Consider the following 25,768-nt stretch of genomic DNA (forward strand, 5'->3'; position numbering starts at 1 on the left):
ATGCGTTGAAATGCCTTCAACATTACAGAACAAGTCTAGTTAAATGTGACTGTCTACTACTAGATACAACAGAGGACAAGCTCTTAAACTCACCTGGCTTACAGTGAGCTTGCTGCTTTCCTCTAAGAATTGCTTGAGGGAGACCATCTCACTTCCGGGTGACCCCAGCCTCTTCTTTGTCTGGGCAAGGCATTCCGCTCCATCACATGACTGGAGTCTAAGCATGGGGCTGGATGCGGCAGACTTTTTCAAGCGCTGACCAAAATACTGGACTGGACTATTGCTGCCAGACCACACTTCATTGTCATGGTGCAAACCAAAATCTCCACTGCTGTGGCTCTGGGACCTACTCTGAGTGGTACCTGCGGTGGACCAATAAGCAGACATGAAGGCAGAGTATTGAGAAAATGGTTACACTGATATAAATGGAGTACAAAAATGTGTTTATTCAGTCAGGAGAATAACAATTTCAAAAATTGGAGGTAGGCATTGGGTCAGTTGTGGATAGATACCAACTGGCTGCATCACTTGCAGGTTTCTTACACCATCTGAGGACCCTAGAGATCTCCACACCCCCCCCCCCCCCAACTCTTCCCTCTACAGTGGCTATTGCAAGGGTATTGCAGTAATCTCTAGAACATTTTTTTGGTGCTTGCAATTATTTGCAATGAAGAAAGCAGCAAGATAAATAAAACTTCAAAATGCCTGTCCATTGTAGTGGGGCAGGGCTATTTACACTATATTGTCAAAAGTACTGGGACACCTGCCTTTACACACATATGAACTTTATTGGCATCCCAGTCTTAGTCCGTAGGGTTCAATATTGAGTTGGCCCATCCTTTGCAGCTATACCAGCTTCAACTCTTCTGGGAAGGCTGTCCACAAGGTTTAGGAGTGTGTCTATGGGAATGTTTGACAATTCTTACAGTAGCACATTTGTGAGGTCAGGCACTGATGTAGGACGAGAAGGCCTGTCTCGCAGTCTCCGCTATAATTTATCCCAAAAGGTGTTCTTATGGGTTGAGGTCAGGACTCTGAAGGCCAGTCAAGTTCCTCCATCCAAAATTTGCTCATCCATGTCTTTATGGACCTTGCTTTGTGCACTGGTGCACAGTCATGTTGGAACAGGAAGAAGCCATCCCCAAACTGTTCCCACAATGTTGGGGGTATGAACTTGTCCAAAATGTCTTGGTATGCCAACGCCTTAAGAGTTCCCTTCACTGGAACTAAGGGGCCAAGACCAACCCCTGAAAAACAACCCCACACCAGAATCCCCCTCCACCAAATTATTTGGACCAGTGCACAAAGCAAGGTCTATAAAAAAGACATGGATGAGTGAGTTTGGGATGTAGAAACTTGACTGGTCTGCACAGAGTCCTGACCTCAACCCGATAGAACGTCTTTGGGATGAATTAGAATGGAGACTGCGAGACAGGCCTTCTTGTCCAACATCAGTGCCTGACATCACAAATGTGCTTCTGGAAGAACGGTCAAACATTCCCATAGACACACTCCTAAACCTTGTGGACAGCCTTCCCAGAAGAGTTGAAGCTGTTATAGCTGTAAAGGGTGGGCCAACTCAATATTGAACCCTACGGACTAATACTGGGATGCCATTAAAGTTCATGTGCGTGTAAAGGCAGGTGTCTCAATACTTTTGCCAATATAGTGTATATATAAAGTGCCCTAGGCACACCTGAAAGTTGATTTACTTTTGTACAAGCTCTGCCTCTTGTCATGTGATTGCACTAGTGAAACAATCCCTTAAAAAATGCTACTGCTGAGAACATGGGGTCTGCTTTATATACAGAAATGCTTTTTAACTGTACAAACCAACAAACAAGAAAAAGTAGTCTAGGTTACCTGAGCTATAAAAGGGCCTACTACCTCCTCTTTGCACCCCCCCCTGCACTCTTCTCCCTACTGTTCTCTTGCTGAGTTTAGCTTCAAATGTCCAGAGATGGACAGAAGAGGAAAACAAATTGGTGAACAATTATTACAACATGAAGCTTGGTGTGGCTTACTATTTCTTTGGTGCCCATGGACGCCATTATGATATTTGGGAGGTATTAGGGGCAGATTAGATTTAGAGGTAGAACCATTGTCAGGTTTTATTACTAAGTCCTAATTCGGGAGATTCATCCTCTCTAATTATCCTGACCACCAACATGACCGTAAATGGAAGTAAAGGTAAAACCACAATTTTTAGTTGCCAACTGAAAAGGAAATCTTTCAACACGGACACTTGTTCCTGTGACACCTACTGTCTAGGAGGGGATTCCCTCACATTGGGAAGACTTCTCACTTCCTGTTAAGTCTACAGGGTAGGAGGTGAAAAGGGAAATCTTCCTAATGGGACACAGATGGCAAGACAAAAAAAATTTAACTCGCCCATATTTTACCCAAAAAAAAAAAAAATGAAAAAAAATTTGTACATGGATTTATTGCATTATGTTTCTATTTTATATGTAATGCAGCATAAAAACAAAATGGATCCCAATCAATTTAGATAATTTCTTATGTCGGTCTGTTATTTCGGATGCTTCAAACATTAACAAAAGGCGCAAACTATCACATCACGTCATCCAAATGAAACGAATCAATTTGTTTCGTTCATTTCGGACTCGTTAAACTCGTTACTATTGTGATTCGGAGATTTGGATACATCCAAATCTCCAAAGAAAATGTCTGAATTTAGATTCGTAACGAAACGCATCGCACACGTCTAGTTGTTGCCTTCAATCTGGCTGTCATGCCATTCCTCTGACTTTACCCACTTGCTGCCAAATCACGTACCTGGTACGTCATTTGACTTCAAGTGGTTGTACCGGGGTGATGCCCGCAACTGCAGGCATCACCCCGGTACTGTTTTTTTTTAGGGCTGACGGTCGGCTCTCTTGTAAGAACAATCGAAATGGCTAACCAGCCGCTTGGTTGTTATTATAAGCAGCGGGAGGGGACGTTCCCCCCTCCTCCCACCACCTTCCACAGCTTGCTCCGGCTCTCCCATCCCACCGGGAGACCCGAGCTACTAGCCAGCATGTCCACCTGCTAGTCGGAGACCTGAAGAAAGCTGTAATCTGCTTTGATCAGGTTGCCGTTAAGGTAACCCAGAAGCGAGGACATGTCATCACTTCCAGTTTCCCGGCATCTTAAAGGGGATGTAAATCCTTGTGGTTTTTCACCTTAATGCATTCTATGCATTAAAGGTGAAAAACCTGTGCTGCAGCTGCCCCCCAGAGCCCCCCTTTTACTTACCTAAACCCGATCTTCCCAGTGACAGGGACGAGCACACCAGCTCCAGCCGATGTCTCGGGTCCCGATTGGATAGATTGATAGCAGCCATTGGCTCCTGCTGCTGTCAATCAAATCCAATGACGCAAGAGCCAGAGGGCGGAGCTGAGTCCTGCTGTCTGTGTCAATAGACGCAGCAGCAGGACACGGGAGCGCGCTCGCACGAGTGCCCCGGCGGAGAGCAGAGGAGGAGCCAGGAGCACCGCTGAGGGACCCTAGGAAAGGAGGATCGGGGCCACTCTGTGCAAAACCACCTGCACAGAGGAGGTAAGTATGACATGTTTGTTTAAAAAAAAAACACCCCTTTAGTTACCCTTTAACTGCGCTATTTTTTGAAAATCAAATAAATAGAAAAGGCCGTTCTTGGCATTTTTAATGCTTTCAAGTGCAAAGAAGGGATTTGGGGTCTTACAGACCCCAGATCCTTCTATAAAGAGTACCTATCACATGCCTATTACTGTCAGGGATGTTTACATTTATTGGGACAGCAATAAAAGTGATAAAAAAAAAATTAAAGTAACAGTGTAAAAACAAAACATTTTTATAAATTAATAATTAAAAAAAAATTAATATATATTTTAAAGTGCCTGTCCCCCCCATGCAAGCTTGCAAAGGCAAATGCATGCGTTGGTCCCGCACACACGCAGACCACAATCGTCCCACACATGTGAGGCATTGCTGCAAATGTCGGATGAAGGGCAGTAATTCTAGCACTAGACCTCCTCTGTAGATCTAAAGTGGTAACCTGTAAAGTTTTTTTACCGTCGCCTATGGATAGAAAAATTTACGTCGTTTGTTGCCATTGTGTGGGCGTGCGCAATTTTAAAGCATTACAGGTTTGGTATCCATTTATTCGGCGTGACCTCATCTTTTATATTTTACAAAAACATTGGGTTATGTATTGTGTTTTTTAGCGCTCAGATTTAAAAAAGTGTATTTTTTCCCCAAAAGAAAGCTGTGCAAATACCATGTTACATTACAATACCCACCAATTTATTCTCTAGGGCCTCTGCTTTAAAAAATATATGTTTGGGGGTTCTAGTAAATTGCTAGCCAAATAAAAAAAAAAGGATTTTCACATGGAAACAAGTGGTGCCAGAAATTGCACAGTCTTCAAGTGGTTAAAGTGGAGTTCCACCCACTTTTACAACTCTTTAGCATCCCTCACTAAACTGTGCACTGTAAACGAATTGGATATTTTTAAATTTTTTTTCTCAGCACCTATTGTATATCTGCTGTATTCATTTTTCACTTCCTCCTCCCTGGCCATGGCCCATCGCATCATTTCCTGTTTGCAATGCCTTCTGGGAAGGGGCGGCAACTTCCTCTGAGACTGCCATTGCTATGGAAACCTGACCTAAAACCTATTACACTGCTTGTGCTGCACTGAGCACTTGCGAGATCTGCAAGGATGAGATCCAGGAAGAAATACAGTCTGGCTTCAGATGCCCACACTTAAGATGGCCACGGCCTGCTGTAAGTTTATAAAATAACAAACTACTCCTATAAACAAAACAGACCTTAGTTTACAGACTAACTTTACTAGAATACATTAAGCTTGTGTATTATAGGGGTATTTTTATTTAAAAAGTATAATTTCAGCCGGAACACCACTTTAATATTTGTTGGCTCACATGCAGCCAATAAATTCCTGAGCTTTATACTTGTACTGAATCAGAACCCAAAGAATCTGTATGACAGGCAACTAGTGTTTTTAAAATAAAAGTCATTAAATGGTAGACTACATACTTCCACAACAAAACACCAACACACACAAATGGAAAAAAACCCAGGAAAAACGGATGATTTTGGGGTACAAAATGCAGTGATGTGCAGCAACCCATCAGAATTAATGATCAGAGTTCTTTGTACAGCACTAATAAAGGAGAACTAAACTAAACCCAAGAACAAAATGAAATATATTGCAGCTTACAGTCCTTAGATGTGCTGGCTGATTTTGTTCTCTTTTTTTTTTTTTTCAAGCTAAGAACATTTTGAGAGAATACGGAGAATACCTGTTGATCGTGACAGAAACGCAGTGTCCGCGTCATTTCTTGTGAGCTGCACCAAAGAAAATCTTCCTTCCTAGCATTCTTCTGTAAACTACCTAGTTTCCTGCCCTCCATGTAATAGAGATGAAGAGATACAGACAGGTTTGTAGTCCATATCAGGAGAGCCGCCTAGGGTGACAACCATGCCTCCCTCCATAGATACAGTGGAGGAGTGAGGTAGCCACCCAGGGACAGGAAGTGTGTTATTTAAAAGCAGTGGTCTCCAAACTATGGCCCTCCAGTTGTTCAGGAATTACAATTCTGATCATGCCTAGTCATGTCTCTGATGGTCAGAGTTTTACAATGCCTCATGGGACGTGTAGTTTTGCAACAGCTGGAGGGTCGTAGTTTGGAAATCCCCAATTTATCAGAATACCAGGTAAAAACAAAGTACAGTAAAACCTTGGTTTGAAAGCGTTTTGCAAGACAAGCTAAATTTTTTTTATACATTTTGACTTGATATACAAGCGATGTCTTGATATACAAATAGGGTCATATCACAACTGAGTATAAAAGAGAAGATAGGCGCTTCTAAGTGTAGCAATATGGTTACATTTAATGAGGGTACAACATTTAGCAACATATTGCTACACTTAGAGGCGCCTCTCTTCTCTTTTATACTCTGTAGCTCTGGCTGGATTTTGCTTCCAATCCCCTTGTGGAGGCTTCCATTTGTGGATGGACATTTTATGGATACACAACCTGGTCACATTTGAATCAGAAAAGGGCTGGCGACTCGGATGCTCTTGAATAAAAGTCCTTTATTGGGTTACATGGGTACACGGGTACAGGCTACGCTGACGCGTTTCGGCTAAGGAGCCTTCATCAAAGCTTTGATGAAGGCTCCTTAGCCGAAACGCATCAGCGTAGCCTGTACCCGTGTGCCCATGTAACCCAATAAAAGACTTTTATTCAAGAGCATCCGAGTCGCCAGCCCTTTTCTGATTCAAGTACTGCATTTTGGGCCCTGAACGTCCTGGCTAGAGCACCGGATCACAGTTCATAGATCATCATATTGGCAGTGGAGCTGGGGTATCATTTTGCTTCTCAACCTGGTCACATTGCTATAATCTTTTTATATGGACTATAAACTGAAGGACTTATGAATAAATGGTTGTGGAACGAATCATCTGAGTTTCCATTATTTCTTATGGGGAAATTTGCTTTGATATACAAGTGCTTTGGATTACAAGCATGTTTCTGGAACGAATTATGCTCACAATCCAAGGTTTTACTGTAGAAGAAAAGAATTGCAGCCACCACACCAAGAACTAATCTTCAATATATTACATTTTTTGGGGTTTTGGGTTTAGATACAATTAAAATGAACCTAAAGAGGGAAATGGTTGACATCAATAAATATGGCACAAAAAAATAATAATACAAAATGTCTACAGCATACCTGTCACTTCATGGAGTGAAGCATTATTATTACTATTACTAAGGGATGTCCTGCCACTATCAAGGCTGGCTGGTCTGGGAGCTGGATGAGAGATTGGAGACAACGGTGACAAACATTTAGCAGGTGACAACATGGCTACATTCTGATCCACAAATGCCCAGAGTGCAGAGGAGTCATGCATACATTCATTTTCAAACTCAGCATGCCCATCTATGCCAAAGCACAGACACAAAGCCAGAGCGGCCATGACAGTTATAAATGGAAAAGTGCTGTAATAACAAAAAAAAAAAAAAAAGGGAGAGAAACACATGGCAAGGTGGACTGGTACAATCAAACCAGAGTAACGCAAGAAGAACACCGACAATGGGACATGTCCACAATAAAACAAAATTCCTAAAATTACACGTGACATTTTTTCCCCCATTGGTTTACAAGACCTGTCAAAATGTTGTGCTCCATGATTTTGAAGGCCAGTCAATGACCAGTAATGGAAAATAAATATTAAAAGGGCTGACCACAAAGGGGGAAGGAAGATTCAGCACAACCCCAACTGATACCAAGAAAACCCCCAAACCACCCACTTCCCCGCGCTCTGATATAATTGGTGGAGCTATAGACCAATGTATATGAGATTCATTAAAGCGATAAAGGCCCACAATAATCCTACATAGCTCTGCATTAATAGTGGGACCAGATCCTGGCTAAGGCTGCTGCTTTGTGAACACCACCATTTTTGTATATAGATGGGAGCGTTAGCCTGGAAAAATAAATGACAAATTTTGACCTCTTTAGGCACTAAAAAAATGTTTATGGGCCTCTCTTCCTAGAACAGCCAGGCAGAGATAAAACTAAAAAAAAAAAAAAAAAAAAAAAAAGACAGCGGGCCTGATAAACTATTGTGTTTACATTGTTTTGAATCAACATAGTGCGTCTATGTTAAAAAAAGGAGTTGCAACATTGCGCACCAAAAATTTACAAATTGCGATGGGTCACAGGAATGTTGAATTTTCTGTGCCTTATAAACAATTATCTGCACTACAATGTGGCACAGATATTAGCCCCAAAGCTCCCCCTCATCCAACCAGGTGCGGATCTGCACATCGGGCTAACTTCCTTCGATAAGCATATCTATAGCCCAGTGGTCTTCAAACTGTGGCCCGCAGGTCAAATGCTGCCCTTTGCGTGTCTTTTTTGCCCCTTGGGGCACTATTCCTCCCAGTAATACCAATAATGTGGCATTGTTTCTCCCACTGGCACTATTCTAGCCAATGACACCAACAATGGGACATAATTCCTCCTATGGCTATAAACAATTAAACACTATTCCAATGATGGGCCACGGTTTCTCTTACTGAGAACAACAATGGGGCACTATTCCTCCCACAAGTACCAATGATGGGACACTATTTCTCCTACTTACACCAACGATGGGACACTATTCCTCCCACTTACACCAATGATGGGACACTATTCCTCCCACTTACAACAACGATGGGACACTATTCCTCCCACTGACACCAATGATGGGGCACTATTCCTCCCACTGACACCAATGATGGGGCACTGTTCCTCCAACTAATAACAATGGTGGAGCACTATTCCTCCTTCTAATGACCATGTGTGCTATGTAATTTATTTACTCCAACTGAAACACTGATGCTGGGGCATTTTCTTCTCCCACTGACCACCTAAAGTCTGAAGGACAGCAAACTGGCCCTTTGTTTAGAAAGTTTGGAGACCCCTGCTATAGACAATTACCAAAAGGGAGGCTGAACCAGGAGAAGCTGCCTCCTCGCTCTGCCTAGCTGAGCAGAGGAAAGGCTGGAGGAGGCAGCCAACAGGTTCCCTGTGCTATTACCTTTAATATGCAAAATAGTTTTCTCTTACTTATTTTCATTTTGTTACACAGGCTTGATTTTCCCTGATTTCCTAAGTAAGCGCCAACCATAGTCATCCCCTGTTCAATGAGTGTACCCTTACTGACCATGGAGGTCATCTCATCAGACAGTAGAATAGCAGTTAGCAGATACTTTGTCTTGCACATTGGCACCCTAAGCACTTAATTATTTTGCACTTTTTGCCTGGCATTATGCACTTTACACATTCACAAATAGTAAGGTGCAGGTTCTCTGGCTTGTCCTGAAAGTCTTGGGAGAAGGGCACGTGGCCTTATGGTCAGGTTCCCCCCTCCCATAGGCTTCGCCTCTGGGGAGCCCCACCTAGTACTTGGATGGACTTTGCAAAAAAAAAGGGTCGTTGGCAGGTCCAAGCCCCAGTAAAGGTAAAAAAAATTGCATCAGAGAGGGGCTTTGCTGACCAACAAAGGTTAAAGCAGGCATCTTTTGGTATCTGGACTTAGGCATGACTTTTAAAAGATGAACATGGAGTATAGGTTCAATTTATGTATTTTTTTATGTTCAATTGGTGAACAATAACTGGAAGACTAATAAACCTTAACATTACAAATATGAGCCATCATTGAGAACCTGAACAGCTGAGCACACTGGAATTGTGGAGCATGTTCAATGCAATAGAAAAGCAGCTTAGCTGTGTCAAACATGGCCAATGAGTGACCGTCGTTTTCATTATCCTTGACAAGCCCTAGGGTGGATATTTACCAGGAACGGTGGAACCACTATAAGAATCATCACTTGCACCATGCCCGCTGACATCTTCATATGAAGCGCCATCTGCAAAACAAAGAGTGGCATTAAACTCAATGATAAGATAAGAGACGTGGCATCGTCCTCAAAATGTGAACTTTGCACCAAGAACTGCAACATCTGAAAGTCAGGTTAATCCAATCCATTCAAATATTTGCAGGTATGGTTTTGATCTTGATCGTGTAAAAATCATAGGGGTCTATTTATAAATAACATTCACTGGACGAAGCTCACAAGCATTTGCTCTACTCGAACAAATTGCCCCTGTGTTTTGTCTAATATGATTGTTTTTTATGATCATCAGCCCCATCTAGTGGCCACAATGCAGTATTTTAAAGATTGAGGTATTTCAGGAAAATATTGCATTATGGACACTAGATGGAGCAGATTCTAGAAAATAATCATATTGGACAAAATACAGGGAAAATTTGTTTCAGCTGGGCGAATGCCTGATCCTGAAAGGGTGTGTTAACATACCTGCTCCTTTAAAGCATGTTATATGATACAGTGCTTGTCCTGTGTCATTTGGCCCCCTGTAACACCTAAAATACCTGGCCGATCCTGCCAGTTTCTCTTCACCCCTCTGTAAACTGACCACGGTGTATCATGGCTGCTGAGCCCTGACACCGTGGTCAGTTTATGTGCCTCTGTCATCAGAAGCCTGCTATCTGCTCTCCTCTCTGCTCCTGTGGCCTCCTCCCCCCTCCCCTCTCTTGTCTGTGTGTGGACCGCCCCTCCTGCTGCTCTCATAACACTAACCTGTATACACCATCAGCACTACCTCCTATTGCAGTGTCCCCCTCTGTGAATGATTTATAAATATAAATGCTGTAAATACCTCATTTAAGAGCCGAGATTGCCATCACATGACCAGCCAGCTCTCTCCTCCCCCCCCCCTCCAGACTGACATCAGTGGGGGAATCTTAGCCCCGCCCACTGCATCTCTCAGAGGAGGAAAGGAGAAAGCTGGACAGTCATGTGATTGCAATCTCGGCAGTGAGATGAGGTATTTGCAGCATTTATTTTTATAAATCACACACAGAGGGGGACACTACAATAGGAGGCAGTGCGGATGGTTTATACAGTTTATAGTGGCTTAACAACCACTTTAAGCATTTTTGTTTTTTTATAAATTGACCCCATAGTGTTATCAGTGTCTAAATCTTAATATCAACCATAAAATCTACCGGTGGACTTGACTAGAAGCAAAATGTTACTGTTCCACATACCCGTCATTAGAAACACTTCTCTCCATCTCAATAAAAAAAATAAAAAATCTGACATTATATAGCTGTGAAGCATGAGAACAGTGCCATTAGGTCAGACATAAGGCGTCTGTACGGCATGCTGGGAAACAGCTGCTCTGAGAGAAATCACAGTAAACACCATGCCACCTTCTTACTGTTAGATCTACTGAGAAGTCAGACAACAAAATTAGAAAGGGGGATTCAGAGCACACTGAGAGCCTTTGTCATTGCAGTAATATATATTTTTATGCATTGCTTTGATGACTTTGCTCATAGATGTAAGTGTGGGATTTAAAAAAAGTAAATATTTTAAATAAAATTATGAGTTAAAAAGTTAAAGCCAGTTTGATTCACTTCTTTTTACCTCTTTATAACGCTGTACTATCATATATTTTGATCTGGAACTGATCATTGCTAGAAAATGCCTTAAAATATATGTTTCGATTTGTGAAAATGCTGCTTTCTGCCCTCACATGACAGTAACCTGTACTGTCAGAGCTGAGTAGCAGCCACACCCCTTAGCAAAAGTGTCTTGTATGTCAGAGAAGGAGAGGGGGCGTGTCTAAACAGGTCTGTTGCTGAGAGCCGATTAATGACCAGGCACTGAACGAGAAAAATCGCTCTATTTCCTCATCCAAGCTAAAAAGCGTAAATGGAGAAATTTCTATTGTATACTGACAATCGGCGCCCACAGCTGTCAGAATACCTGAAGAGTGACTGGATCTGATTTTTAGATTAAAAGGATAAATTCACCTTTGCAAAAAAAATAATAAATGCATATCTTTTTTGCAAGTAAAAAAAAATAGCATTTTTATTATTACTAGGAGCTTGCAAAGCATTACACCCGTGATCAGTAAATTTCGGGTGCAATACAGGACTCCTGTAGACTGTCAGTGTGAGCACTCTGTTCCTACTTCATATGGGCAGGTAGTTACACAATGACAGAAACTATGAACTACCTAGAGTGCTCAACAGTGCCCTGGTAGTTCATTAAGAACTACAAGCCGACAGCTGCAAAGGCTGTGGGTACTTGTAGTTCTTCCATTCAATTCTGGCCTGCATGGCCATATTTTTTTTAAAAATTGTGACAGCGAGTTTGGGGAGAAGATCCCCAGCTCACTGTCACTAAAGGTGGTGAGTCGGGAAGAGGCTGCAGCAGTAGGAACACGTTACATGTTCCACCCTAAAAAACGGGTGGAATATGTAACATGTTCCCAAAGGTGGTCTTATCCTTTAATGGATGTCTGATGGGAGGATACCATCGGGGCCACCCACGGCTCCAATTTTAGCCGGTTCATCTGCTGAAATTTACTCCATGTATGACTCTGGTGCCTCGGTGTGAGCTGCACAGTCCTATTCAAGCTTCCTTTACAGCAGCAATAACCGGTAAGTAGAGTCAGCCTCGGTTCACATTGCCGCAACGTGAGAGTTTAGAGTCGCATGACAAGTCACGCCCCATTAACAGCAATGGAACCATTCTAAATCGATGCGACTCAAGTCAGGTTCCTGCACTGCTTTGGGTGCGAGTTCAATACGACTTGCATTGACGTCTGTTAAAGATGTCGTATGCAAGCCGCGATGAAGTCGCGCAGGGATGTTCAAAGCGGCGGCAGTGTGACCCCAGGTTTAAGGCTTTAAAAATGAAGGTTGTTAGTAGAAAGTGTACTGTATATTTATAGCTGATACTTTGATTGGGCTTCAGGAGATAACTCTCCAAGTTAAATTTCCAGCAGAACACAACTTCCTCTCAAATGGTGGAATTTTATGTATGGAAACCACTATAGTTCAGATAACACCCACTCCCACCAACTAAGGTATGACCAATAAAGGTGGATGGCACCAGTCTGAATTTGGGGCAGTAGCAGACCTCCATGCATGCAGATTTTTTTTTATTTTTTATTAGCAGCCAGTACTGTCATTATTTGGTTGCGGCCCCTTCTCAGTGATATTAAACCCTCAGTCTTTTTAAGCACTTTCAACAGCTGCTTTAATCACTTACTAAAGTATGCAGGTCCTTTATCTTTAAATCCTCGCCTATGTTCCAGACCCCTTTCTCTTGCAGCATCCTATGGAGCCGCATTTGTATGCAGGGACTGTGTCTACCTATAGTGTGTGCATCAATAGAAACACACAGCCCGTAGCCTAGAATGGCCTACTCCTCTACCTTCTCCGGGACAACAGATTGGCTCCAGGCTGCACTGTCCACTGTTAAAAGAAGTGCGGGAAAAAAACAAAAAAAAATTACATACTCACCCAGGTGAATGCAGCATCAATCCGATGCTACATCGCCCCCCCCCCCCCCCTCCTTCCCCCGCCACCTCTACACTGAGAACTGAGTGTTTAAAAGACCACTGATTACTCAGTTCTCATCTTCAGTGAGCAGGCTGTCAGTCACCAGCTCTCTGCTTTGCCCCTCCAGTGCTCACTGGAGCGCTGCTGTGCAGGGGCCCTCAGCGGCGCACTGAGAGGCTTAGCCAGCTGCCGGTCTAGGTGGATCCTGACATTAAAGTCATGTTTTCTTTAGAGTCTGGACCGGCTGAGTAACATCAGCTGACAGCAGATGGGTAACATCAGCTGACAGCAGATGAGTAACATCAGCTGACAGCAGATGAGTAACATCAGATGACAGCAAATGACAGCAAATGAGTGACAGCAGATGACAGCAAATGACAGCTGACAGCAGATGACAGCAAATGACAGCTGACAGCAGATGAGTAACATCAGCTGACAGCAAATGAGTAACATCAGCTGACAGCAAATGAGTAACATCAGCTGACAGCAAATGAGAAACATCAGCTGACAGCGGATGAGTAACATCAGCTGACAGCAGATGAGATTTGAAGAGTGCAAAACTAAGTATACTCCCCTGACCCACAGGAGAAATAGAGCCTAAAGAGCTTTGGCCCGACTTCTCCTTCAACTCTTTCCTGTGAAGACTGGAAGTTCAGGGAAACGGCACTGGCAGAGCAGGAGCCAAAGCCTAAGTGTTGGGATAAGAATTTTAACAAAGAGCCTAATGAGGAATTGTTGATTTTATTGTGCTCAATGTGTTCAGTTGAAAAAACGCTGAGGGTTTAATAGTACTTTAATATCATCAAAAGCTTCAATACATAATTTCAGAACAATTGGAGGTTACGTTGAGCCCAATGGTCAGCATGCACCCTGAATTATAAGCCTCTATTTGTACAATGTAGAGTTTCTTGGAAGTTTTGAGCCTCCCCTACTACTGACTGAATGCAACAAGCCACGCATAGGCACAGTTAAAACTATACCACCACAATATTTCCACCATTTTACTGAGAAGGGAATTATGCCTGTTTTATTCTGGGTGTAATTCAGTTAGAAGAGATGTAGTAGAAGCAATAGTACATTGTTAGCACTCCAGTAGGGTTGCATAAGGTGCATTAGTGGGTTAGAAACAGATTAGTGCATTCATAAAATAACCTAAATCCCATAAAGTACCAACAAACAGAGCACATTCACATAAAAATTGTACTGCTTCTACCTTTACTCTTAGGTATCTGCTTGGTTCTGAAGCTCGAAGCTTGGTTGACTGTTGAAAAGTTGATGGCAGTTGTGGAGAAGGCCATAGTTCCCAAATCTTTCCTCCTTTTGCCTGTGGGAATTTCATCGGGACCCTCCAGATTTTCAGCACTACCTGTCCACTGTCCACCTGCCAGGACCATGGACTGGACCAGGTCATTCATGGCTGGGATGCAAATGAAAGCAAATGAATCAGCATGATACCGTGAGCAATCTCTAAGCCAGCTTTGGTTCTCTAGACAGCCACACAAGCAGTAGAAAGCGCAACCGCAGGTCACAACAGCTACCAAAGTTCACAAAGCCATTTGAGTTATGACATGCATTCAGTGGGCAATGATGAAAGCAAGTGGACATGTACAGCAAAATGTGCAATTTGTACATTACCCAGAAAGCCTTTAGCATATCCCCACCATGCTACTGCAGCAGCGATGAGCAGCATAGCTTGTCAACAAGTTATGTTGCTTAAGAATGACCGAATGGTATGAAATGATAAAATAAGCAGTTCAGCGAACGGTTAAAGTGCACCTGTTGTCTACACACTACGCTGGCAGCCATTTTCTAGGATGGACCCAGGATCGACCCTTGAGTTGACTAGGAGACACAAGGGTAGATTTACTAAAATTGGAGGGTGCAAAGTCTGATGTAGCTCTGCATAGAAACCAATCAGCTTCCAGGTTTTGTCAAAGCTTAACTGAAGAAGTTGAAGATGGAAGCTGATTGGCTACCATGCACAGCTGCACCAGATTCTGGGTGCTCCAGTGTTAGTAAATCAACCCCAATCAATGTGATGCCCTAGTAACAAAATTGCATCAACCAAAGAAAGCAGAACTTTTTAGGTGCCATATACAAAACAAATTAAATATATATCAATTTTATAAAATTACAAAATCATTTTTTACAGCATCATCTCTCCTCATTGGCAGCTACATATGTTTTTCTTGACATGTTTCGCTAACTTTGGCTTCCTCAGGAGAAATATTGCTGACAAAATATTCAATCCCAAGTGGTAGTTCCCAGTCACTCCCAATCTGGAGCGGAGGTTGCCTATACCTAGCTGCATCGTGTCACCCATTTAGTTTTGCAACAACCTAATTTTTGGTGGATGACACAGAGCAGATCGGCACCTCCTTGTTACATCTCAACAATTGCCGGAACACTAGAGAAAAGAGCAGGTTCTACTGAGGTCATCTCTCTTATTTGACATTCTTGCCCGCTGTCTTACTTGCACCAAGGGCCCAAAACAAAAACAAAATGACCACCAATTAGAAATTTTACTTGGTCGTCCAAAGGAAGAAAGAAGGAGGTAGGGCAAGGGGGAGACAGATAGAAGGTTTAGAGAGAAAGGACTGAAATAGAAAAGATGTTACCAAGATCCTCAGGTTGCACTAGACTCTCTCCAGGTAGCGCAGCCAAGGCTTCCAGGTCTCATCAAACTTCGACTGGGTATTGTTGAAGGTACATGACAGGTTTATCGTTAATCATTATCCAGTTTAGTCTTTGTGTAACATATTTAATTGAGACCACTGACTGGTTCCAACACCTAGCGATGGCAATTCTAGCTGCCAGGATGATGTAGGATATACCTTTTTTTCCGATGTTTATTAAGAACCTCAATGTCTGGGTTGCATATTTTGTCAGCAATATTTCTCCTGAGGAAGCCAAAGTTGGCGAAACATGTCGAGAAAAACATATGTAGCTGCCAATGTAGAGAGATAATGCACCTTATGCTGTAAAAAATTGTGGTATGATGTAAATACCGTAATTTGTTTTGTGTATTGCACCAAAAAAGTCCTGCTTACTTTAGTTAATACAGTGTTATATATTTGGAATGTGGTGCCAGTGGTATCTTCATCCAAGCCCACCAGATATGTTTCCCTAGCAACAAAAGTAGTTCCTAGACAATGAGCATGTTGCTGTGTCACCAATAACGGACCACAAAGAGGCCACCTCCACCATGTTAAGACAACGAGTACACTTAACTGCATCTTTATTGTTACAGGGGAGATCAATGCCATTCCTAAATCTCAATGCCATTCAGATTTTTTGGGCAGCGGTGAAGGACAGGTCCATGGCCAGTGCAGGTTACTGCATTTTGAAAAACACGGAACAAATTTTTTTTAGGATGACATCCATTTTTAATATACCTGGTAACAAATTAGGAAGTGCCATTTCATAAAGACATTTGATTATGAAGTTTAAAGAATAACTACATCCAAGAACAAAAATGTAATATGTTGCAGCCTACTAGTTCTTAGATGCGGTGGTTGCATTGTTTTTTTATCTTTGAGGCTAAAAAAGGTTTTCAGCGAGTACAGAAAATAATTACCGATCATGCCAGAAATGCTGAAGGAGCCAAACTGGAAGAATATTACAACTTGTTGTTTCTGTAAACTATTTATCTCCTTGCCCTCCATGTAATGGAGATGGACAAAGATAGACACGTTTGAAGTTCAGCCTGGCTGATAACATTGGCTTCCTCCATAGAAACTGTGGAGGACTGAGCAACAGAAGTCATCTTTCATACAGAATAAAAACAGAAAAGAAACAACAACATGGGCTCAAACAACATGTCCATGTCGTTGGGTCATATGTGTCCACCTTGTTTGGTTATATCTTGAGTTACATACCACATGGACTCCGACCCACTTGAATGTGAGGCCTTGATTAAGCTTCTATTAAGGAGAAGTCTTCTTTCATGTAGGTGGTGGGGGCTTTACCACCTCTTTTGAAAAGCGTTCTACAGTGGATCGCGTTTCAGAAATGGCCAAGTAGTGGTTTGCAGGTGTTCAGAAGATGACACTGCTGCCTCCTAAATGCCTGTTTTTTTTGTTTTGTTTTTTACAATCCCCATGGGGATACTGAGATTTACAGTGGGGATTTTACATTGAAATCCTACGATTGAAGTCAAGGGGACTGCGCCACAACCTTGTACTAGGCATTGTGGCTTGGTCTCCTTGATATCAATTTGGCAAGCAGAATACCTGTAGAGCAGAGAGCCGGTGACTGACACTCACCAGCTCTCTGCATAGGGAGCTCTGAGAACCAAGTGATCAGCGGTGTTTGATCGCTTGGTTTTCAGTTTTAGATTTGGTGGGGGACCGATGCTGCATCCACCTAGGTAAGTATGATCCCAAGAAAAAAAAAACAAAAATACATTTCCATACTTCTCTTTTAATAGACTGAAAGTGCCCACCATGTTCGCTTGTAGATAGGGAGTTGGGGGGATCAGCGGGTGAAAATAAAATAAAGAAAGAAAGCCTGAAAAAAAAAGAAAACAAATGCAGCCACCACATCTAAGGGCTGGTATGCTATAACATATTAAATTGTTGTTTTTGGGTTTAGATATGCTTCAACTGGACAATCGTCTGGAGCATGGAGCCATTTTCAGTCCTGGACAAATTTAAAAAAAAATTAAAAATCTCTAGAATTGGGATTTTTTTATTTTGGGCTCCACTTTGAGAACTGGCCACTGGTCAGTAGATCTTATCAGGTGAGCACAGCGAACTGCTTTGTAAAAACACAGCTGCGGTGAATGTGCGCCCAAAGGTGTCTTAGGGTCGGATGTGATTGTGCTGAATTGTGTCATTTCATTGCTATAGTATGACATTGACATTATGCTATAAAGTATAATGGTACTTTTATCTTCCCTTTAAATTTGTTCCTATATACAGTATATAACAGTTTGATACAGTCACATGGTTCCTTTATCTATGGTCCTTTTCTTTGCAGTAAGAATATCATTTTTAGTCTGTTTTATCTGTTCAATGTATTATACAATAGGGAGGATTGGTAACGATTATCAGGAAGCCTGCAGTATGGATCAATTGTTAATGGGAATAGAACACTCTTTAGGTCATGTAGCAAAGAGAAGGCTAAATGCAGTGCCTATGTTCAAAGTGTAGTCACCCACAGCAGATAGTTTAAAGAGCAGCCATGACCGAAGCTCAACTTCAGCCCCAACTTTCATTTTCTTTTGGACAGAGTGATGTAGGGCTAGAATTCCCATTTTTCGATCAGTTAGGGGTGTATTTAAAAAAAAAAAATCTGTATAACCGTTCGTCCTTCGATACTGCATGTTCTATGCAAATGGGGCAAAACTGAATGTTCTCAGGCTATACTCTCTACAGAGTGAATGTGTGAATGGGGACAATACCACATTATGGTCACTAGATGGAGCTGAGGAACATACTTATTCCCGTCATAAGTACCATCTAGTGGCCATAATGTGGTATTTTCCCCATTCAATCTGCCTTTCCACAAATCAAATTTACATGCAGTTTTGATGGGTGAACAGCTATGTAAATTTTTTTTTTATAAATAAACCCCTGCGGCAAAGTTTGCACTGGCCATTCTCTGAAAAGTGATTGGCAGTCGATCTCTTCTCACAGTACAGCCAAGCAGAGGTTGTTAGGCATTCAGGAGATGCTCTTATGACCCCCTGAAAGGCCTTTTCTTTCTATTTTTTATGCCAAAAGGCATTTTTCAATGGGACTAATGCACCGCAATCACAAGACTAGCTTTTGGCTTTTGCTTGCAGCGCGGTCCCATTGACTTGAAAGGCTGGGTTTGACAGGTGGTGCAGCCTGTCAACTCAACCTGCAATGTTACATTTAAACAGCCCCCTCTGGGTGTGTTGTAGGCTTAAGGTGGGGAGTCAACTGATGCGCAACTGATTGTTTGTACCACCCAAGTGATAGAGCTTTAGGGATTGATTTACTAAAGGCAAATAGACTGTGCTCTTTGAAAAGTGCAGTTGCACTCAATTGCTCCAGAGCATTGCAAAATGAGCAGAAGCTCTGCTGACTTCCATCATCCAATCATGTGCAAGCAAGAATGCTGTCTTTAAAAAAAAAAAAAATTCCTTGCATGTGATTGGGTATTCTTTTCAAAGTGAATCTTTACCTCATTTACTAAGCTCCGGAGCAACTGCACTTTCAGAGTGCAACTGCACTTTTGCAAAGTGCACAGTCTATTTCCCGTTAGTAAATCAGCCCATTACTGTCCAAGAGACATGAATCAGAAAATCCAAAATAAAGCAAGCCTACACGGTCTGCAAACCAGTTTGCACCTCTTTTCAGCTGTGATCCCTGTTGTTCTTTTAAAGTGGAACTAAACCCTCTCATCTTTTTCAGCCATGGAAGCTCCCATCTTAGCTTCAGTTTGATCTGCAGCTGCCATGGTGCTGCACATGTGATCAGTTATGACACCAGCTATTTGATGGTTTGACAGTTTGGTTGAGGACACAAGCAAATGTGACAGTTAGCATTTCCGGCATTCCAGGAATGCAACTTTTCTTTTAACTGGTTAAATCGATGGGTTTAGTTCCGCTTTGATAGAATTTAGGCTCAGTTCACATTGTCGCGACTTGGGATCCAACTTGTGAGACCCCATGTCGCGTGATATGTGAAATCCCATGTTAGTCAATGGGAGCTGTCTTAAAGGGGTTGTAAAGGCTCATGTTTTTCCACCTTAATGCAACTTATGCATTAAGGTTAAAAAACACCTTGCAGTCACCGGCCCCCCAGCCCCTCCACTTTACTTACCTGAGCCCTGAATTTCTGTCGGCGGGTCCCCGCCATCCCTCTCTCCACGAGTTCCTGGCTCTTGATTGGATACATTGATAGCAGCGCAGCCATCGGCTCCCGCTGCTGTCAATCAAATGTAATGACGCTGGCACCGGGGGGCGGGCCGACTCCTGCATCTGGCCTCCTGAATGGACGCCGAATGCTGGACTCGGGAGCGCGCCCGCAAGGTAACCCTCTTGGGAGAGAGCTTCTCCAAGGGGGTTATCTAATGCGGGGAGGAGCAGCGAAAGCCACCGGGGGACCCCAGAAATGGATGTTCAGGGCCACTCTGTGCAAAACGAGCTGCATAGTGGAGGTAAGTATGACATGTTTGTTATTTTAAAAAAATTTATAAATGATCCTTTAGTATCAGTTCAATTAGCACTACTGAAGTCGCTCCTGGTTCCTGTACTACTTCAAGACGACTTCTATCTGACTTTAATGGAAGTCGCCTCCAAGTCAGATCCTAAACTTAACTGATGTGATTTGGATCCGACATTACAGGAAGATTACCCAGGCATTCCCTGAAGTCGCACTCAAGTGGTCTGGAAAAGTGGCACTGTAAGTAGCGCGACTTTCAGGACGCGGCAGTGTGAACCGAGCCTTAAAAGTGGGAGAGAGGTTCTAACTCTTCCTCACTTGGTCCAAATGGGAAGAAAAAGTTTTGGCTGGCCTTACGCTCTTATACTTTCTGCTGTGGGTTAGTGCATTTTGCATTACTGGATAAGCTTGTAAATCCCTTGACCGGACCACCTGTCACTGTATGCAAACCCTGGTATATTTCCCCTTTAAATGCCCTGTTCAATGGCGGCAGGACTTGCAGCTTGCATGTTAGGGAAAACAGCACAGTCTGGGGGTAAGCTTAGTGAGGTATTAGTGATGGAAGCCAAGAACAGCTAGCTGAACTGTTTGAATGTCTTACACACAGAGCGGCGGTAGAGGGCCTTCATTTTGTCTTTATCCTTCGGTCTGTTCCTCATAAAAGGCAGTCTTTTCAGGGCTTATGTCACAGCATGGGAAGAAAGAAAAATATAAAAAAAAAGAAGCCAGAGGGGGAAAAAAAAAACAGAAATGAGAAAAGGAAGAGGGAGGAGAAGAACACATGGAAGAAGTTAAATGCTGAAAACGAAAAGACAGAAATGAGCATGTACCAATCTCAATTTAGCATGCACTATTACACAAGACAGACCAACACCAGTGCATGATGGGCATGGCGGGTGACACAATTTCCCAGTTCTGAACACATCCTGTGAACGCTGGAAAAATGCTTCAATTAATAAAATGTTTTTTTCCTAAAATTGTGTAAAATCCAAATGATTACAAATAGGCAAAATAAATGTTTTACAGACAGGGGAAAGGGGGATGGGTTATGACCTCTGGTGTGCGTGATCTGTGCATGAAAATCAGAATTTAAAATAAAACTATCATGTATGTTCTGTATGTTCTACTTATGAGATATTAATATTTTAACATTTATCCAAAAACATACTTGTGATATAAATTTCAAAGTTTTGTTGTACCCATTGAGGAAACAATGTCTTGCTTTCTGTGTGGTCACTGTGACATGAAGGGAACAGAATCTCTCCAACTGGGTCACAGAAAGCAATTAAAAATACTTATTCATAGAGCAAAGAGGGGTTAGATCACCTGCCAAGTTCTTATTGCTCATCATGGATGAGTAGCGGTGAGACTCTGGACTCAGATCTTTAGCTCACAAAAAGAAGTCATTGGTTGAGCCCAATGGCTTGGATTCGGCAGCTCTCCACAAAACGGGAGACCTCCCTAGAAATAAGTAGTACTTCATATTCCCATCGCACATGTTCCTGGAGAAAGCTCTAGAGCAGGGGTCTCAAACTGATGGCCCCCCAGCTGTTGTAAAACTACAAATTCCATGAGGCATTGCAAGGCTGACAGTTACAAGCATAACTCCCACTGGCAGAGGCAAGATGGGACTTGTAGTTTCGCAACAGCTGGAGGGCCGCCAGTTTCAGACCCCACTGCTCTAGAGTTTTGGGGGCTGCAGCAACCACCAGCTGGAGACTGGATCAGAAAGCCACAATGATGATATGTGTCAACACACCACGGATCATCAAGTAGAGTCCAAACGGTTTTTATGAAAGCATGAACTCATTACAAAAAAAAAGGAAGTGCAACGTTTTGGAGTCACGCAGGACCCCTTCAACACCTTCGTCAAGCCATCACATGCCTGACGAAGGGGAAACATTGCACTACCTTTTTTGAGATGTAATCATGCCTTAATAAAAACTGTTTAGACTCTACTTGATGATCCATGATGTTCTGGCAAACATCCTCATTCTCCCTAGAAATAAAGGTCACAATTCAGTAATCTATGTATAAATAGGAGTCACAAAGACCACCAAATGATTATCTCAAGAGTCAAAAGTCCTTCAGTATTAAAAGTAGCAGGAAAGCAAAAAAGGCAGCCAATGCATTTTGGGTGCCCAAAATCCCCCTTTACAGGTTGCAGCAAAAGTATCTATTGGACTCAAAACCAAACTCCGGCATAGAATGCTTGGACAAGAGGAATAATTACTATATCATTCTGCCTGCAATAGTGGGCAAGTGGCCACTGATGCAGTCATAATCACCTCATTTATTGCTCCTGTCCAAGAATTTTAACTAGGAACTTTGTTTTCAGTCCAATAGATACTTTTGCTACATTGCTTAAGCCCTGATGAAGGAGGGCTTTCATTGGTGCCTTCTTGCTTAACTGTTGTTACATGTATTAATAAAGGAATTTGGACTCTTAAAAGAGAAGTTCCTTTTTTTTTTCAAAATCATACTTATTTAGGTGGATGCTGCATCTGTCCCCTGCCAGCTCTAAGACCCCTTTCACACTGAGGGCGTTTTGCAGGCGCTACAGTGTTAAAAATAGCGCCTGCAATCCGCCCTCAAACAGCTGCAGCATTGTCTCCAGTGTGAAAGCCCGAGGGCTTTCACACCGGAGCGCTGCGCTGGCAGGACAGGAAAAAAAGTCCTGCCAGCAGCTTCTTTGAGCGGTGAAGGAGCGGTGTGTTTACCGTTCCTTCACCGCTGCTCCACATTGAAATCCATGGGTCAGCGCTGGGATACCGCCGGCAAAATGCCGATAAAAATAGTTGGCGGCTCGGTGTGAAAGGGCTTTTAGACTGAGAACCGAGCTATCAAAGACCGCTGATTGCTCGGTTCTCACAGCTCCGCGAGCAGAGAGCTGGCGACCTCACTGGAATGCTGAGCTGTGGAACGGGCGGGAGCGGCTGGCTCAGCCTTTCAGTGAGAGGCTGAGCCAGGTGGCGGTTTAGAGTTGCGGGCGGATCCCGAATTTATTGTCGCGATCTTGCCCCAGCCTTGTCTGTGACGTCAGGTCTGTGGCTCTGTGACATCAGCCAACAGCGGGCTTCAGCAGCTGTTAGCTGAAACGGGTCACACAAGTGCAGAACGAACTGCACTCCTGTGATCCATAGTAGAAGTACAGCCAAACAAGCTTTGGCTGTCTTTAAGGTGATTATTTGGTGCTCCTATTGGCTCATTTATACATAAATTTCTCAATTTTGGTGACCCCTATTTCTTGGAAGGTTCCCATTTTTTGGAGAGCTGCTGACTCCAAGCCATTAGGCTCAACCAATGAGGTTAAAGATCTGAGTCCATGGCCTCCCCATGAGCAATTAAAACTTGGCGGTCCTTTTGGCTTATTTATTTGAAGTTTCTATTGCTGTCTGTGTTCCCATTGGGGACAATCTCTTGGTATGGTCACTGGAACAGGAAGCGACAGGAAATCTCCACCATATGTCACCAGCAACAGAATCACTTGTGTGACATGGCCCCAAATGATTATGAAGCTGGGTAAAATGAAATGCTACAAAACATCCCGTATATGTTGGAATGCCATGTTTTAATGTCTTGGTATTCTTGTTTGCTGTGTAGGCCTCAAAAACAAAAAGAATGAATTAGAAAGTCTGTATTCTCTTAATAAATGTTATAAGAAGTCAGGCCTGAGAATCTAAGGGATACATTCACAGTGAGATGTGGAAACAGGATCTCGCTTTCTGATTGGTGAATGAAGAACAGATGGAGGCCAGACCGAGACTGATCACACACAAAGAAGGAAAGAGTGCAGGAAAGGACAGATGTGAAAACCTGAAGCATCTGGACCTCCTAGAACCATCTCAAAGAATGAAGAGAATGGAAACAATACAAATGATGAGAAACTGAACTTCCTATCAATCATAATGAATGTGTTCATAAGTATTCAAGGGATCCAAGTGTAACTTAAAGGGTAAGTCCACCCAAAACATATATATCCTTGGGAAGGTGGCAATGAGGCCTTCAAACCTTAATTTAAAGACAAGCTCACTTGCTGTGGTTAGCATAGGTGGGTCTCCCACTCGCTCTCAGCCTTAGCTCAGCAATTACAAAGTAATACAGCAGAAGCAGTGAGACCACATGTCTTGGACTGAGAGCTATAAGAACAATGGAAAGAGATCTCACCACCAAAAGCCCTTGTAAAATACAGAAGTTGGGTCAGCTAGCAAGCATTTGCCCATAACGGCAATATAGGTTGGGTAGATTGATCCTTCATAAGTTGGTAGTACCGAGGCAGTTCAAAGAGAAGTAGTGATGTTTAAATAACTGGAGAACAATCAGTTTACTACAGTCACATCAGCTAAGGGATGCTTTCTGATTGGGTACTGATCTTTTGACATTATAACGGTTCTGTGCATTGCCTTGATTTAAGTCACAAAGGGTCATGTCCCATGCTTCTAAGGCAGCTTTTCTCAACCTTTATATCATGGAGTAACCCTTGAGAGAAGGCAGCCTAAACCTTTATATCATAGTCTAAACCTTTATATCATGCTAGGGGTAACTTGAAAGAAGGCAGACTTTCTCAACCTTTATATCATGGAGGGACCCTTGAAAGAACTTTTTGGGCTCAGGGACCCCAGATAATAATTACTATATCTACACCTCACAGTACATTGGTGTCATGGTCACTGGGAAGACTACAGAAAGTTCCTTACATCTGTGGCCACTGGGAGTATCTCACCCTTTGAGATAGATATAAAAATAATTGTCAGTGGGGTTTCATCTGAGAGGCAGAAGTTGCTCATCGCTCAAGGAACCCCAGGGTTCCACAGAACCCTGGTTGAGAAAGGGTGTTCTAAGGCATCAAACATCAAATAATCTTTTTAAAAGGATTGTACTGATAACTTGAACAAAGATTATATCTACATTTAGAGAGCCCCAAACAGATTTTGGACTCTCGCAAAGCTTCCAAGGCCACTAAAGGACACAAAATGTATTTTTTTAGTCTTCGCTCCAGTCCCAAAGTCACAATTTATTGAGTTTGAGGCCAGAATAAAAGCCAACCAGCCCCATTGTCCCCTACCAGCCCTATAACAGCTGCTAGGGCCCAAGGGGGCAGCGAATGGGAAAATTATCCTCAAGCATAGGTTTCCCACTTTCTTGAAAGTGGATAAGCTCTGCCAAGTACAGTATATTAAGTGACTGTACATATGTTTGTTTGGGCAGTTGTATCTATCCACTGAGAGCATAATTATGAAAAACACCCTCAAACAGCTGTTGCCCAATAATTTTATTGCCTTTCGCTAATATTGGAATGGTTCTGCTGGGGATCTTTTATTTTTGTTGTTTTCACCACTAGCGCATGCAGCACTTCCATGCTATGACTAGCCTCCTAATTTCACTTTAGAGCAGACTATGAAAGAATATCAAACCAAGATCACGTGTGGGACAGCCGATCAATGAAGGCGCCAGCACACATGCTTTAGTTGCAAGAGCATGGGAGGATGGGGACATCTGACATGGAAATTAATTTGAGTGGGTTGTTACCAGGAACAAAAAGAATAATTTGGGGCAAAAAAGGACTGTGTGGTGCTCAAGAATTTAATGTTACCAGAAACAACCAAAGAAACCAAATGTCTATCCACAGAAATCAGCAAAGTGACTAAAAAAGGGGTAAGGAGGGAAATTTCCAGTTGACAAC

At 42.7% G+C, this 25,768-nt stretch overlaps 1 protein-coding gene across 8 annotated transcripts in view; it reads right to left on the reverse strand.

Annotated features, from left to right (window-relative positions):
• Nucleotides 1-25,768, reverse strand: part of CCDC88A (coiled-coil domain containing 88A) — a 265,646-nt gene that overhangs the window by 26,446 nt on the left and 213,432 nt on the right. For 4 of the 8 annotated variants that reach the window (XM_073628603.1, XM_073628602.1, XM_073628598.1 and 1 more), the window contains exons 26-30: nucleotides 20,687-20,764; nucleotides 14,163-14,366; nucleotides 9,366-9,437; nucleotides 6,748-6,828; nucleotides 94-362 (exon numbers count right to left, since the gene is read on the reverse strand). In XM_073628603.1, the coding sequence (XP_073484704.1) occupies nucleotides 94-362; nucleotides 6,748-6,828; nucleotides 9,366-9,437; nucleotides 14,163-14,366; nucleotides 20,687-20,764 (704 nt within the window). The remainder of the gene's footprint in view (nucleotides 1-93; nucleotides 363-6,747; nucleotides 6,829-9,365; nucleotides 9,438-14,162; nucleotides 14,367-20,686; nucleotides 20,765-25,768) is intronic. The other 4 variants (XM_073628599.1, XM_073628600.1, XM_073628601.1 and 1 more) reach the window with 4 other exon arrangements.

The sequence above is a fragment of the Aquarana catesbeiana genome, linkage group LG04, assembly GCF_042186555.1.
Source record: "Aquarana catesbeiana isolate 2022-GZ linkage group LG04, ASM4218655v1, whole genome shotgun sequence".
Classification (NCBI taxonomy): domain Eukaryota; kingdom Metazoa; phylum Chordata; class Amphibia; order Anura; family Ranidae; genus Aquarana; species Aquarana catesbeiana.